Raw genomic sequence first — 14,704 nt, 5'->3', positions numbered from 1 at the left:
CTCCTTGCACTGGGGTCAGATGTTCCTTTTTTTAGGAGAGAGAAATATGTATTACTTTGCATCTGAAACATACAACATACAGCTTTAGCACAGCTGACTCAAGAATAGAGTGGGATTTGAGGTTGGAGAACCTGCCTACTTTCTTTTTTTTACCCCAACCCCTTGCCTAGGGACAGCCAGGGGTAAAGAAGGAAGCAGTTTCTTTAGCTATAAGAAACTGCAGGATGAGTGTTTGTTGGCCACCATTATCTGGGCCATTCACTAGCAGAAGATGCGTGCCACTTTTTGCAACCTCCCCATCTTTGCGTAGCCATGTGAACATTTGATGCTAATTCAGCATCAGAAGTTTAAAGGCTCTTAAAATATATGCTATTGAAATGAAACACAAACCATGATAAATAAAACAAACAGGGTAACCAATTCATTGTGAGAAAGGGAAGACAGTTATTTGTACAGACTTTTTCTGGAAAGTTCAATGTCATTTTTACACTGGGTAGAGTTTAAACTTCTAATAGTCTTTTGATTTTATGACGGTATTCTAGAGACAGCATGTCATGCCTTACACCAGCCAAAACAGCAGCTTCAAAATGAGAGCAGAGATCCTGCTCCAAAAACATTTTCAGGACGTAAGGCCCTATGTCCATCATCATTGTTCAACATGGAGCTCTCATTCTTACATTCACTTGTGCTTAGCTGTAAATACGAGTGGTTTCCATAATCTACCTCAGACAAGCTGGTGTTCACAATAGATAGTATCTCTGTGGAGAGTAAGGGAGAGAGGAATGGCTGTGTCATGGAGCTGTTTCACACTGTGGTAGGCAGACATCTTGTGTTTTAATTCCTTCAACGCAATAGACTGGTAAGCAAGATCTGCAAGATCTGCATAAGCCTGGCATTTCACAGTGCAGCCTTCTCTGCTTGAAGAAGATGCTGGCCTATCTAGTCCCTCCTGTAGTCCTGGGTGCCCTTGGACTCCCAAACAAAGCCAAGTCCTGTAAGGTGGTGTTTGCACTTCGTGCTTTCTGTAGTCATTAAGGATGCTATGTCCTAGTCTGGAAGCTATTGATCCTATCTCCTTCATTCAGACACTCATCACTTTTGGCTAAAATATTTAATTCACTTGAGCATGGAGTTATAAAGTTTCTTATCCTAATCTTCATTGTGTACTTTTGGTCCAGGAAGCTTCCTCTGTCTCTTCAACTTCAGGAGAGAGAGCACCGAGGACATGAGAAGGAGATGGCCATGCTCTTTTGAGGCTAATATTTTCCTGCCTATCTGAAAGTGCTTGGCTGAGGAACCCTACATCTCTCTAAGAAGAAAGTGTACCTGAAAAATCCAACAAAAATGTCTTCTGCCAAGTACCATATCTTACAGTGACTGCTGAACCACATCTATAGTCATTGAGTAGTGGGGACAATACATAGGTGGCATGCCTTTGGGGAGGTCCAGCTGGGAATTGGCAGTCACTCTGGAGTATAGCAGCTATGATTCAGAAAGAATGGTCAGTTGATAATACAGACAATAATGCAAAGTCCTGCATCTGCAACATCATAACTCCTACAGCGGTATGGGTTGGAGCCACTTGGAGAGAAAGCAGCTTTGCTGAAAATTGCTTGCAAGTTCTGGTGGACAAAAAGTTGAACATGATTCACCAGCATGCCCTTGCAATGAAGATGACCAGCAACATACTGGGCTGTATTAGCAGGAGTATGGACAGCAGGCCTACAGAACTGATTATTCTTCTCTGTTTGGCACTTGGAAGACCACACCTGGAGTACTGTGTCCTGTTTTTGACTCTCTACTATAAAAATGACATTGACATACTTGAGCGAGTCTAGTGGAGGACCATTAAGACAGAGAGGGGACTGAGGTGCATGGCGTACAGATGAGAACTGAGTTTGTCCAGCCTTAAGAGAAGAGAGGCAAAGGGATGATCTACAACTACCTAACAAGAGGGTATAGACCAGGTAGAGCCGAATTCTTCTCAGAGGTGCACAGTAACAGAGTGAGAGGCAACAACGCAAGTTGGAACAAGGGAAATTCCAAGTATATATAAGGATATTTTCTTCTATAAATACCACAGATCTTCCTGAGACCCCACACGTGGAGAGTACCATTGTGGATTTTGAAGAAGATTTACTGGAGTGAGGTAGAGTAGATTATGGACCTTGTGCTCTTCTCTAGTTTCACAAATCTGTGTTAGTGTTGCTTGCTATAAGGCTTGTTTTAATAATGGGGAACAGATCATGTAGCCCTTTCTTCATTTCTGGTAACATGCATTTGGCCTTAATCAATTTTTATTTTAGAGGGAGCAGTTTTTACTATTTAACTTACATTTTATTTTCTATAACTGGCCAGAAGCACAAATGAAGTATTTGTACAAATCAATCCAACAGTCTATATTTCAGTCTATAACAGTCTATATCCAATTCTCTCTTGGGAACTACTAGGGCTTTACATTGTTCCAAGGCTTCAGTTCTTAAATGTTTTTACATTGTGGAATATTGTGGTATAAAGCGCTCTGATCTTTTAGGTATTCTCTTTCTATCTCAAGATGGTTTGGAGCCTTTATGTTTCACAGAGGATCATCTTTAGCGTGCAAGATTGGTAGGAACCCCAGCAGAACTGCTGTTAGGAAACTTTCAGGTATGCTGGGTGGCTAAGAGTCTGCATTTGGTGGGAAATGCAGCAAGGGAATGGCTCGTGCCCTCCATACTGCTTATACTCTCTGCAGGGCCCTCTGCATGGGAGTGAGGGTCAGTCTCTGCAGCTACAGCAGCTGCTCACTCCATTTGTCGCTTCCTCAGAAACCTGGAAATCTTAGTGCAGACTTTGATCTTCTCTCTCTCTTTTTTTCTAGGGCAGCCATCTGTTTGAATCTTGCATACAAGGTCTCTTATTTTTTCTTTTCTTCTCTGAAGATATGGTTCTTTAATGCTTTTAAACAAGCTCTGTCTTTAATCTGTGACTGCAGCTTCCATAAAAGCTACGTAATGAGTCTTGTGCTTCAAAACATCATGTGTGAAGTCAGTAGATTTCCCTGCAGACATTTCTTCAGGAACATGTCTCCATAGCCTGTCACATTAGACTCAAATCATATAAAAACTGAAATACCAATATACTGATTTTGCTGTAGAGCCAAAATAAGTACAAATTGTAATGAATCAAAACAGTTTTAATAGTACTATATAGAGGGAAAATGAGATCAGGAAATCTTTGTGTCAGAAGCCATATAAACGCAGATTAACAGAGGCCCTAACCCTATAAGCTTACAAAGTCAATTCCAGACAAGAAGGCAGATGTCACTGAAATGTTTAGAAATGTCACCATAATTTTTCTATCCATTTGTCACACATAAAACCAAATGGCAAAAGAAGTCAGATTATAGAATTCTTTGTTGCTTTTCAGAAAAGTTGATTCACCTAGATTAGAAAGTTTCCTCAAAGAGGTTCCTTTAGAACAATGAATTTTCACATATATACAAATATAGATATATATATACTGCCTTACTATGGTCTGTTCCAACTCTTGCATCCTGTTAGCTCCTGAACCTCCCTGCTGCCCTATTTCTGCCTCCACCAAGCAATCATACTGCTGGATAGGAGATGTTCCATATCTCCATATTCAGGTTTTACCAGTAAGGGCTTAGCAGTGACATTCAAAAAGAAGTCCAAACCTAACCACATCTAAGAGGGAAGGAGATGCAGGGTTCAAATTGATCTACAGTAACCCTTCCAAACAGTATACAGTCTTCCACACTCAGAAAGCACTTCTGCAAGGTTAATGAGTATGCAGGCAGACTGAGGAAAGCAGTAAAGTCTTTTGAACCTCTTGCATGTCAGCATCTGAGTATTTGCTAATCTTGCTGTGTGCCTGGCCCTTCTCCATCGATTATTTTGTGATGGTTTCTTTCTAGTTATGGATATCTATGAGTTATACACTCGCTCAAATGAGGATGGCACAGAAGAACAACACTGAGGTTGGAAGGGACCTATGGAGATTGTCTAGTCTAACCTCCCTGCCCAAAGCAGGGTCTGCTAGAGCAGGCTGCCCAGGATCGTGTCCAGATGGGGTTTGTGTATCAGCAAGGATGGAGACTCCATAGCCCTTCTGGGCAACCTGTTCCAGTATTTGATCACACTTACAGTAAAACAAGTTTTTTGTTTATGTTTAAACAGATTTTCTTGTATTTGTACTTGTGCCCATTGCCTCTTGTCCCGTCACTAAACACCGATGAGAAGAATCTGTCTCCATCTTCTTTACATCCTCCACCAGGTATTTACACACATTGATAAAACCCTCCCTAAGCCTTCTCTGCCTGGTGATAAACAATCCTAGCTCTCTCAGCCCCTATTTGTATGATAGATGCTCCAGTCCTGTAATCACCTAAGTGGCCCTTTTCTGGACTTACTCCAGTATGCCTGTGTCTGTCTTGTACTGGGGAGCACAGAACTGGATCCAGTGCTCCAGGTGTGGTGCTGAGCAGAGGAGAAGGCTCACCCCTCCTGAGACATGGTATAGTAGGGTCGTTCTTTGGGCACATCTAGCCTTTGGGATAGAACATGGCACAGGAAAACAGGGATCAGAGGAGAAATCTACTTTTATAAAATATTCTCCAAGCCTACTGTGTTTTTAAATAGAGTTAATTGAGATTATAAAACTGAGACATAAAATAATCATACAACAATAATAACAGCCAAAAATTAATGATACCAGCATCTTTGCAATACAGACTTACTACATCAAGAAACAGATTTCACTGCATTTCCAAAAAAGCCCCTAAGCATAAGTTAATACAAAATCCATAAAAAACCACCAAGACACTGAGAAGTGACTTACCCGTGTTCTTCTCTGTGGGGATACACAGGTATCCTGTGTGTGACAGATGATGATGGTACATGTGGACTTCTCATGCAGGGCAGCTGTTGGGAATTTTCAGCAGGTGACCCAGCAGCTGTTGTCACAGTGTAGGTGAGTGACCATGTATAGGATTGCATAGCTCCTGCAGACAAACAAGCATTAAAGGAATACAGCTAACACGGGCTGTCATTCATAAAGGTGTTATGCTTTGAGATGGTTACAGGCAAGCAACCCAATAGGCACTGATAATGGAAACAGCATCAACCAAAGTGAACAAAACAGTTATGTCTGAGGCATAAACAAAAATACAAATAGGTCAGCAGGAGTGTGCAAAGATCCAGAGGTAAGAGAGGTATCTGGAATAGCTCAGACCCTGAACTTTCAGCCTGGTATTGTAATTTGAGGCTATCATTTTTTCAGAAAAACTAGGATAGGACTTAGAAATAGAGCAAGACCAGTGCTAATATTTCTCAGGCATGATGTGCTAAACCCTGAGGTCTCTCACGTGGAGTGGGCTCTGGTCTCTTTAGCTCTGAGGCTGATCAGGCCTGGACTGAGGCAGGAGGTATGATCAGAACAAAGAAGGATTAGAAAAAGATGGATGTTTGTTCCACAGATGAATTTCTTGAATCCTTTTGTAGTTTGTATCTCTTGCACCCAACTAGTACCAGCCTTTGTAGTGGCAATACAGTGGTAGATCTCCAAATTATAACGACTACACAGACAGAAATAGCCTAGCCGTTTTCTTCCTGCAAATAATGTTTCTTTCTTCTTTCGAGGCGGCAGGGACTGGACTTAATTTATTTTTTCATGTAGAGCATTTGTGGGAAGAGCAAAGCAAAGAAGTGGGTTTTCCATTTTGCTTGGAAGGTGCTGAGTTTTTTAATCATCCTGATCCCTTCCAGGCAGGAACTCCAGATTCATGAGCCAGCTGCTGAGAAACCTTTGTCCCTTGCACACACCCCTTTCACTCAGGAGGCTGACAGATCCATTGTTCCAGTATAACATAGCTCTTGCTGGAGGTCACGACCATACTGGCTGAGATTACCCTGCAAATGAGGACCAGAACACTGAATTTAACCCAACGCGAACACTAGTTTGGGGGGCTCTGGGCACTCTTGACTCTTTTTCGGTAGCTAAAAGGAATTGCAGGAGGTGACTCGCTTTTTTCAGCGTGGATTCTAGGACTTCCTGTAGTATGAAAGGGCTTAATTCAGAGAGGGAAGTGATTGTATTACCCGGTCTGTGTCCACTCCATGGCTCTGGGGAATGAAAAGCCTATCATCTCAGATGTGCATAATTTTCTTCAGGTGTGTGTGATTTTATTTGGCAAAATCAGACAAATAATTTTTTGAAATGGGAAATGCTTAATTCTGGGTGTGAACCAAGGCATTCTGAGCTTCAGGAGGCAACTCCAGCTTGAAACACTCCAGCGGGGTGTCATTTGGTGCTCTAACGGTAGAGACAACCTTGGATGTGTTACGACCAAGGATATTTGCGCTAGGCCGGTTTTCACATGCCTGCATTTTCTGTCATCAACTCTTGAATTTTCAGTCTTTCGTGTCCTCCCATTGAAGAGGGCCATTGAAATCCCTGAGGGCAAAGAGGAGGCACGTACATTTGAGCTAGCACATCAGTGCTGCTGTGGCTATGAGCAGTCATGGTTCCCTGAGTTGAGGAAAAGTGTTTAAGGAATCCTACCTTCACTAGAAAATACAGTTTATGTGGAAGGGGCCAAAACTCTTTACGCGGTCACCAAAAAGCTTCATGTGAAAACAAGAGAAAAACTGTTTTGAAAATATCAACAACTTGTCTGCAGAGTATTTTGGTGAAACGTTTCAATTTCAAAAGGTCAACATATTTTCCTAGTGTTATTTTCCAAAAGAAAATTTGAAACTTTTTTTCAAAACAGGCCTAAATCCAAAAGGCAAAAACAAAGGCAAAAGAAAGAAAAGAAGGACAACAGAGATGGTGAAAAAACCCAGATACTCATTTTTAGGTAACATTACTGGGTTTTTTTTCACTTTTTTGCTTTTTAAATTCGCCATAAACCAAAAGTTTTACTTTGACCTGATTTTTATTTTTTCTAAGAAAAAAATCCACCATTTGTCCTGGTTTCAGCTGGGATAGAGTTAATTTTCTTTCTAGTAGCTGGTATAGTGCTATGTTTTGAGTTCAGTATGAGAAGAATGTTGATAACACACTGATGTTTTCAGTTATGGCTAAGTAGTGTTTAGACTAAGTCAAGGATTTTTCAGCTTCTCATGCCCAGCCAGCAAGAAGGCTGGAGGGTCACAAGGAGTTGGGAGGGGACACAGACAGGACAGCTGACCCAAACTGGCCAAAGGGGTATTCCATACCATGGGATGTCACACCCAGTATATAAACTGGGGAGAGTTGGCTTGGGGGGCAGATTGCTGCTCGGGAACTAACTGGGCATTGGTCAGCGAGTGGTGAACAATTGCATTGCGCATCACTTGGTTTGTATATTCTGATTCTTTTATTGTTATTATTATTGTTGTTGTTGTTATTGTCATTGTCTTTTTATTATTGTTATTGTTATTATTTTCTCCCTTTCTGTTCTATTAAACTGTTCTTATCTCAACCCACAAGTTTTACTGTTTGTCCCGATCCCTTCTCATCCCACCAGGTGGGAATGAGTGAGTGGCTGCGTGATGCTTCATTGCTGGCTGGGGCTAAACCACAACACCATTGAGCCAAAAATCACATGACCTTCTTAGTTCTAACAAGAAGCAATAATAACAGGGCCAAAAGATCCTTTGCATTTTACCAAATATGGTTAATTTGACTGGACCCAGCCATTGGGACAGCCGCCTTTTCTTTTTTTTGAAAAATAGTGGGGATCTTATCTCAGTCTGATGAAAATGAGTCAGTCCAGGACAGCAAGTTGTTTCATGTGCTCCCTGCGGGAAGTCAGACTCCTTGGATGAGAAGATTTGGCCACTCCTGGCATTCAAGTCTAACTGGCAGCTACCTCAGTTCAATTTTAAAATAAACGTTCAGGGTGTAACATGCTTTGTGCCTGTCCAGACAACACAGAAACAAACACAGAGACTAGGTCTTGCAGTGGAAGAGTTGTGAATATCTTTGTTTAATTTTCCTAACCAAGAATTGTCCCCAGTACTACGGGATAGTACTTCACACAGCTGCTCTAGGAAATATTCACTTTCTTTTGGAGGTTATGATTTAGAAACAAATGTATGTTGGGTTTTACTCTGGATTTCCAGAGTGACAGAAAGCTGTTCAAATTATTTTTTTCAGGATGTTCTTGGGAATCTACAGTTGCCTCACTTCTCTTTGCCTCTGTGGAAGGGATGCCATTATTTTCAGTGACCTAGTCACAAAGACAGAGAGGAAGGATAGAAGACGACAACAGATTTGCAGATGTGTGTAATGTATACATCGGGTCAGCTAGGATACTGCCAACATTGTGGTGGGTGTACAAAGAAGAATAAGGAGGGTCTGAAAGTTTTTCCTAGTTAGCTTTTTAATACCCGCCTATGTCCCAGTCCTATATGATTAATTTCCTCAGCTGGCTGCAGAATTAACTCCAGGAGACGAAGTCTCTTTTAGATATGACTGAACCCAACTGAACTGCTTTCTGAAATAAGCAAAAACAATAGTGATTGAGCAACATTGTGCTCTGCTTTGTGTTCTGAACATGCAGGGTTTGATTAAAATAGGGAAGTTAATTTATTATCACTCCTTTTTCTTTTCTCTTTTAACAAAAAATTTGATTTTGAGGATACTAACCAAGAGGCCATCCGACCTGTAGGAGAGCCAAGTATAAATGGAACTATCAGTCCAACAACAGCCCTGTTGTCATTGGTGCCATCATGTACAGTGCAGAAAGAAACAAAAGTTGCTTCACGATGCTGCATTTTGTATTTACTTTATGCTGAAGTAAATGACCACCCAGGTACAAGCAAGACACTCGCAGCACTGTGTATTATGTCTGATAGTAAGCAGTACTGTCAACCTCAGGCAATCAGAAATCTGGAGTCAGACCCCCATTCTGCCCCCACACAGCAAAGGGATTATCTTAACTTTCAGCTTTAGAAAAAATACAAGCCCTTCCATTTGGAAGGGGAGAATTGCTTTTTGAAATTGGAAACTTTGACTTTTATACTCTGTAGCTATGAGAATTAAATTCTGATGAATAAGAGGTGATGTTCTCACATATTCATATGAGTCCAGGAGCTGAAGCTTTAAGGAAAACCCAGAGATTTGTTGTACTCACACACACAAATATAAGAGGTGGTAGCTCTGTGCAAGTATGTCCTGTGCCAGATTCCCAGAACATTAATACCTAGCCCAGACTTGGAAGACCAGTGACCTTAAATGAGGACCTGAGGAATTATGTCACACACACATTTCTTGAAACTAAACAGTAAACTGCATAGATTAGTTTACTAACATATTTGGAACTATTTACAATTCAGAGTTCATTTCAGGTTGTCTAAAAACCATTGCATTGGCAAATGAGTAATCACAGCTTTAAGAGGGGCTTTAAGAGAGAATAGCATAGTCAGCCATATAGCTATCACTTTTATTACAATATTGTTGCAGTTTGAACAATCATTAATCTGGCCTTTGTGATTTAGAAAGGATGGAGGCTAATTATCCTTTTAAATGTCTAGTAACTTAACAAAAAGTTTTAAATAAAATGTTAGCTGAGCCATGCCAGATGTTCTACCACAGAATGCTATATACAGAATTTACCTTTCTTTTGCTCGGTATCATGTTTAATCAGTTTAATTTGCTGGTTTTGTGCTGACCACTGACTCAAGGCAAAAAAGGTTAAAATGCAAGTTTAATAGTTAACTTTTATTGCTAATGCCACAAGCAGGAAAGAGTTAATGATGCCTTAAATTGGGGAACTGAGAGCTAGTAGTAACCAATGGAACTAGCTCTCAATATTTGCAAAGCATTTGCAGAGTTTTACATTTACCTCATAAAAGACACAGAAGAGAATCAATAGAGTGTACTTTAAATATATGTCTCCAGAACAGAGGTTCCTGTTCCAAAATATTCTATACATTAATGTCACAAATCTGTATATGGAATAGTTTGATTATATGTAATACGTCTTCAGCACTCCTATTTTAAAGTATAGCAATTTCCTATAGCTGAAACATGGTTGTTATTTTATATTACTTCATGTCAATGAACCCTGCATTCCATGTGTAATGGCTAGCAAACTAAAAAGGTGATCAGTTCATCTGCATGATGAACATGGGAAATGGAGGTATTACTAATTGCCCAAATTAAGACCAGGAAATAGCGACATACTTGTATTTAATCCTAACAAGACCACTACTTGCATTGACAAATTTGGCTTGTGCTAGGCAAAAATGATTTTCACGCCTGCAAAAGAGAGACTGCACCAGACTGTAAGAATAAAATTCAATTCAACAAACCAAAAGTTTTTAAAACAACCTAAAAAGGAAAAGCTGAGAAAAAAACAGCTAAAATAATCAGAAATAGCTTTCTTCCCTAAGAAGTTCTGCTATGGGAACAACTACGTCAAGTTCTGTTGCCTGTACTGTGGGAGCAGGTCCTTCAACCATTTTTCCCAAGTGATCCTGCTTCTGGCTTGACACTTCAAACTAGCTGACCTTGGCCTTACCAGGACATAAAAAATTAGAGAGTGAGAGAATAAAACAGACTATAATAAGATAATAAAAAACATGAAAACAAGAAGGAATTGCGTTTGTAATGTTTGTGTGAGTCCATTCCCTTGCATTACTGGTGGGATTCAGGAGGTATATGTAAGATCCGTGCAGTTCCCAGGCCTGCCCAGATCTGTGCCTAAGTCAAGTACCTAAGTCAATAAGTAATCTGAAGGTGGAAGCCCACATAGCTGACAAGCAGGCTATTATATAAATATGGAATAAGCTTTGGGTTAGTAGTTATGATAGTCACATAGAGTTGCAGTCTCTGCAGCCTAAACACAAGTCCATCAAAGCTCCATTCCTGTCAATACCACTGGAGAGCACACAGTTCCCTGCTTTTCAGTCTTTTTACTTCTGGGTACAGTTCTGCACCATACTAAGTCCTGGTTATAACAACACAAAGATCCCATTGGGCCACAAGGTCTACAGAGCAAGTTACCCACAAAATCAGCGTTTCCAGACCCAAACATATACACCACGTCCAGTGCTGTCTGATTCAAAGCAGTGTGCTTACCTGCCATGTCTAGGAATCATGTGTCACTTTTCTAACTGTTCTGGGGGTAATACCATTCTATTTCCCTCTTAAATATGGTATAGTCTCCAACAGTGAGAAAACCTTACGTTTCGATGTAGGGACAAATGCTCTTAAATCTCTTTCCACCACAACTATGCACTGTGCTTCCCTGTGGCGCCTTTGAAAACATGAAAAACCTTTGTCAGAAAGATTTATTAGTCCTTCAGCCACTGCCAAATTCTCCAGTGTGGTAAATCATCACTTTCTGACATTCTTTCATGAAGATTTTGTAACTTTTCTAGTACGTCACAAAAGTGATAGTTTCCACATTCTGATTATACACCCATTTCACTGAGGAGCAGCAAAGCTGGATTTTCACTGCCTGGAATGCCTTCTGCAAGTCATTCACATTTCTGTCTCCCCCCCCCCCCCCCCCCCCAAGTTAAGAAAACACTGTCTTTTGATCATACAGACAATCCTACCCACATCCAAAAGGTAAAGAGTGAGTTTTACATTAGAACACAGAGGATGGATGGTTACCCATTTATACAGAACAAACAAGAAGCCAGTTTTGTGCTTATTGTTTTCTGACAATCCTGCCCACAAGTTGAATACGTTTAAGCACAATTTTTTTCATCTGTGGGCCCACCAGTATACAACAACCTCATGAGTTGCCATAATAGAGCATGCAACTGAAGATAGGCTTCAGACATGTAATTCCTAGTCTCTAACGTTAAAAGATGAAAGTTATCAATGAAGCGTAAAACATTCCCAAGAGAAATTTGTGCAGCTATTTAAACATATTTGGGTCTCAATATGTTGAAAGATACTACCACTAGTGGTTCAGTATTTTGAAAACCTCACTAAACCTTAAAATACCTGGCACATTTCCTTGAACTATATAAAATTTTTCATAGAGACTGATTGCTCTTAAAGTCATTGAAGATGCTCAAATGTGCTATTCATAAATAATTCTTTTGAGGCATTGCTAGAAATATGAAAAATTGGATTGATTTTTAAAACCATTTGGAAATAAAGTGACAGGTCTGCTCTTCTGAAGACCTCAGCTACTGAACAGATACTGGTATGCTGAGGTCTGGGATCTCCTGTTAGGCCTTTGGACTCCAAATTAGATTGCACATCATGTTTGGATACAGTGTGAAGGCATAACTGATACTTTAAACAGATTTCTGTTTGGGAAGGCTTCTCAGCTCTTGAAAGACAGCATGTGGTGTTCTCAGGCTCAATTTCAGGTGACTATGTGCAAAAGTCATCTTGAAGCAGATCCAGCTGCTATAAGCCTACTTACCTGTTGTAGCTGCTATGACACCATACTCTGGGGACTGATTGCTGACAGGTGAGGGGGCAGAGGGCACTTCCACTGAGGTGGCAGATTTAGCTGGGGAGAACGGCACTGGGGAGGGAGTTGGAGGAGCTGGTTCACTCAGAATAATTTCTTCTCGTAGTTCTGCTGCAGGATGAGAGAAAAATTGTCATACATAGTTAAAGGTAGAGTCAAGGAACACTGAGAAACTAAAAAAATTAATGCAAGCAGTTAAATTCTGTAGGCTGTATTTCAAGAAATGCATTGCAGGAATTGCAACTCTTTGGAAGAGTACTTCTATAACATTCAGCGTTACAACCTTCAGTGTACCTTCATAAGACCTCTTAAAGGAAAGTGCTATTTTTCCCGTTGTATAAATAAGAAACTCATGCACAGACAACTTAAGGTTTATATTCCTGTAATATATTATTAGATATCTAAAACTAGGAGTCCAGACTGAGTCAGGCACTGCTACACATTCTAGAGACATTGGAAAGAAACAGGAATCTCCAGGGGTTTCCAGTGACTTTTGGCCATGACCTTCTCTCTTCATGGCCTAAAGAGAACGACACTGGATAGTTCTAGCTGCTAAAGCTATGTGGAAAGTACACAGGGATAAGCAACTTGTTTGTCAAAAACCCAAGAGGCTATGGCAGGGCAATGAATTAAATCCAGGTCTTTCAACACATAGAAGATATTACCCTAATCACTGAAATGTTCTTCCCATAAATCTACAGGGCGACAACCTAAGCCAGAGCTAAAATGAAGAGTGGAACTTTCCAAAGGTGACAGAGGGGTTTAACTTCCAAAATTAATGGGAGATGCAAGGAAGGTAGATCACTGAGGATCCCTCATACGAGGGGCTGCCCTGAGCAGAGGGACTAAAGGCAATCTGCGTTCACTTCTGTTCTGGCGAGGCAGGGCAGAGTGAGTAGAGTAGGACTCGAAAGCTACTTCTGTACAGGTACTTAGAACATAAGCGTACCAGAAAAGATAGCTTTGGGTTTTGTCTTTGCTCAGTTCTCCTGTCTCTCCCTCATATTTAGACTGGTAAAATCCATTAATATCAGTGAACTTATTTAGTGTTAAACCAGGGTGAGAGAGAGAATCAAGACCAGGTTCACTGAAATACAATGGTGGCTTAGACAGACTAACTGAGGTAAAAGACTCAGTAAAAAAATCTCTTACTGAAACACCAAGTGTGTGCTTAGGAATAGGGTTCAGACACCCAGAGTTACATCAGGCCAGGCAGGCCTCTTTCAGAATGTATTAACCAGGGACACCCCCCTCACAAATGACTTATTTCAAATCATGATGGAATTGAAACCCACTTTGCTCCTAGATAAGCATCACTGGGTTAGATGACGATACAGAAATGTCCTCATGTAGGAAATAGTGAATACAGTGGAACAAAACAACAAAAGGTGAATAAAAGCACACTCACCTGTGCTTCCTTCTCCTTTCATTGCCCTCATTAGCTCATTAGCTCTCTCCTGACAATGGAGTGATTCTAGCAGGTACAATACATAGTCATCGAACATCAAGTGAATAAGGTGAAAAGACCCTGGTAATAAAGTGAACAAACAAAAAAGCCATTGACTGTCTCAATACACTCATTAAACCAATGATTATGGTATTCAACACAAACAGTACTGAATAAGACTGCCTCCATATACTACTGTCACTGAAGTATCTTTCTTACTCAAGGTAAGAGAGGTCAAAGTAAAACTGGGTACTAGCAAACTCTGTTCACTCCTGGATTTATACAGGCTTATATAATGAATTATTGTGGGTTTAGGGTGCAAGGAGGCTGCCTAGCTGAGAGATGGGACTTGATGGAGTTTTATTCTCCTACACTAGTACTGAACCATTTAGACCATTACACTAGAGTGGAATTATTTCCTTTTATCTAAAGGACCAGGTATAAGTTTCTGTCAGAAATAGAATCCTGAATTGGCTGCCTTAGTGACAGGTCCTGGTATGTTTTCTGAACACATGTGTCACTGGACAAAGAAATCAGAGAGTAATCAATAGGAAAGTAGAAACAATCTTCCAAATCTCCTCATGGTATATCTCCAGCGCGTTACATGGACTGGATGAGACATCCATTAACTGCCAAACATAGAGGCATTAGCAGCAGTTGTGGGTGTCTTAAATGGAAAGACTTGTGCCAAAGCTTTGCTCTGTCATACTTCCCCTACCACATTAGCTTTTCCTAATTATCAGTTTGAATCATATCAGCAGCATAACATTTGGCCTGTTTCTGTGCTTACCTCTGAAGATGCCATAGATACTATGCCTTAACTGCCA

General features: G+C 40.5%; 1 protein-coding gene across 1 annotated transcript in view; it reads right to left on the bottom strand.

Annotated features, from left to right (window-relative positions):
• RFX4 (regulatory factor X4) overlaps positions 1–14,704 on the bottom strand; it is a 96,152-nt gene that overhangs the window by 10,712 nt on the left and 70,736 nt on the right. The window contains exons 14-16 of the mRNA XM_049822304.1: positions 13,839–13,958; positions 12,380–12,541; positions 4,840–5,002 (exon numbers count right to left, since the gene is read on the bottom strand). Coding sequence (XP_049678261.1) covers positions 4,840–5,002; positions 12,380–12,541; positions 13,839–13,958 — 445 coding nt within the window. The remainder of the gene's footprint in view (positions 1–4,839; positions 5,003–12,379; positions 12,542–13,838; positions 13,959–14,704) is intronic.

Source organism: Accipiter gentilis, chromosome 18, assembly GCF_929443795.1.
Source record: "Accipiter gentilis chromosome 18, bAccGen1.1, whole genome shotgun sequence".
Classification (NCBI taxonomy): Eukaryota; Metazoa; Chordata; class Aves; order Accipitriformes; family Accipitridae; genus Astur; species Astur gentilis.
This window is presented reverse-complemented; position numbering and strand designations above follow the sequence as displayed.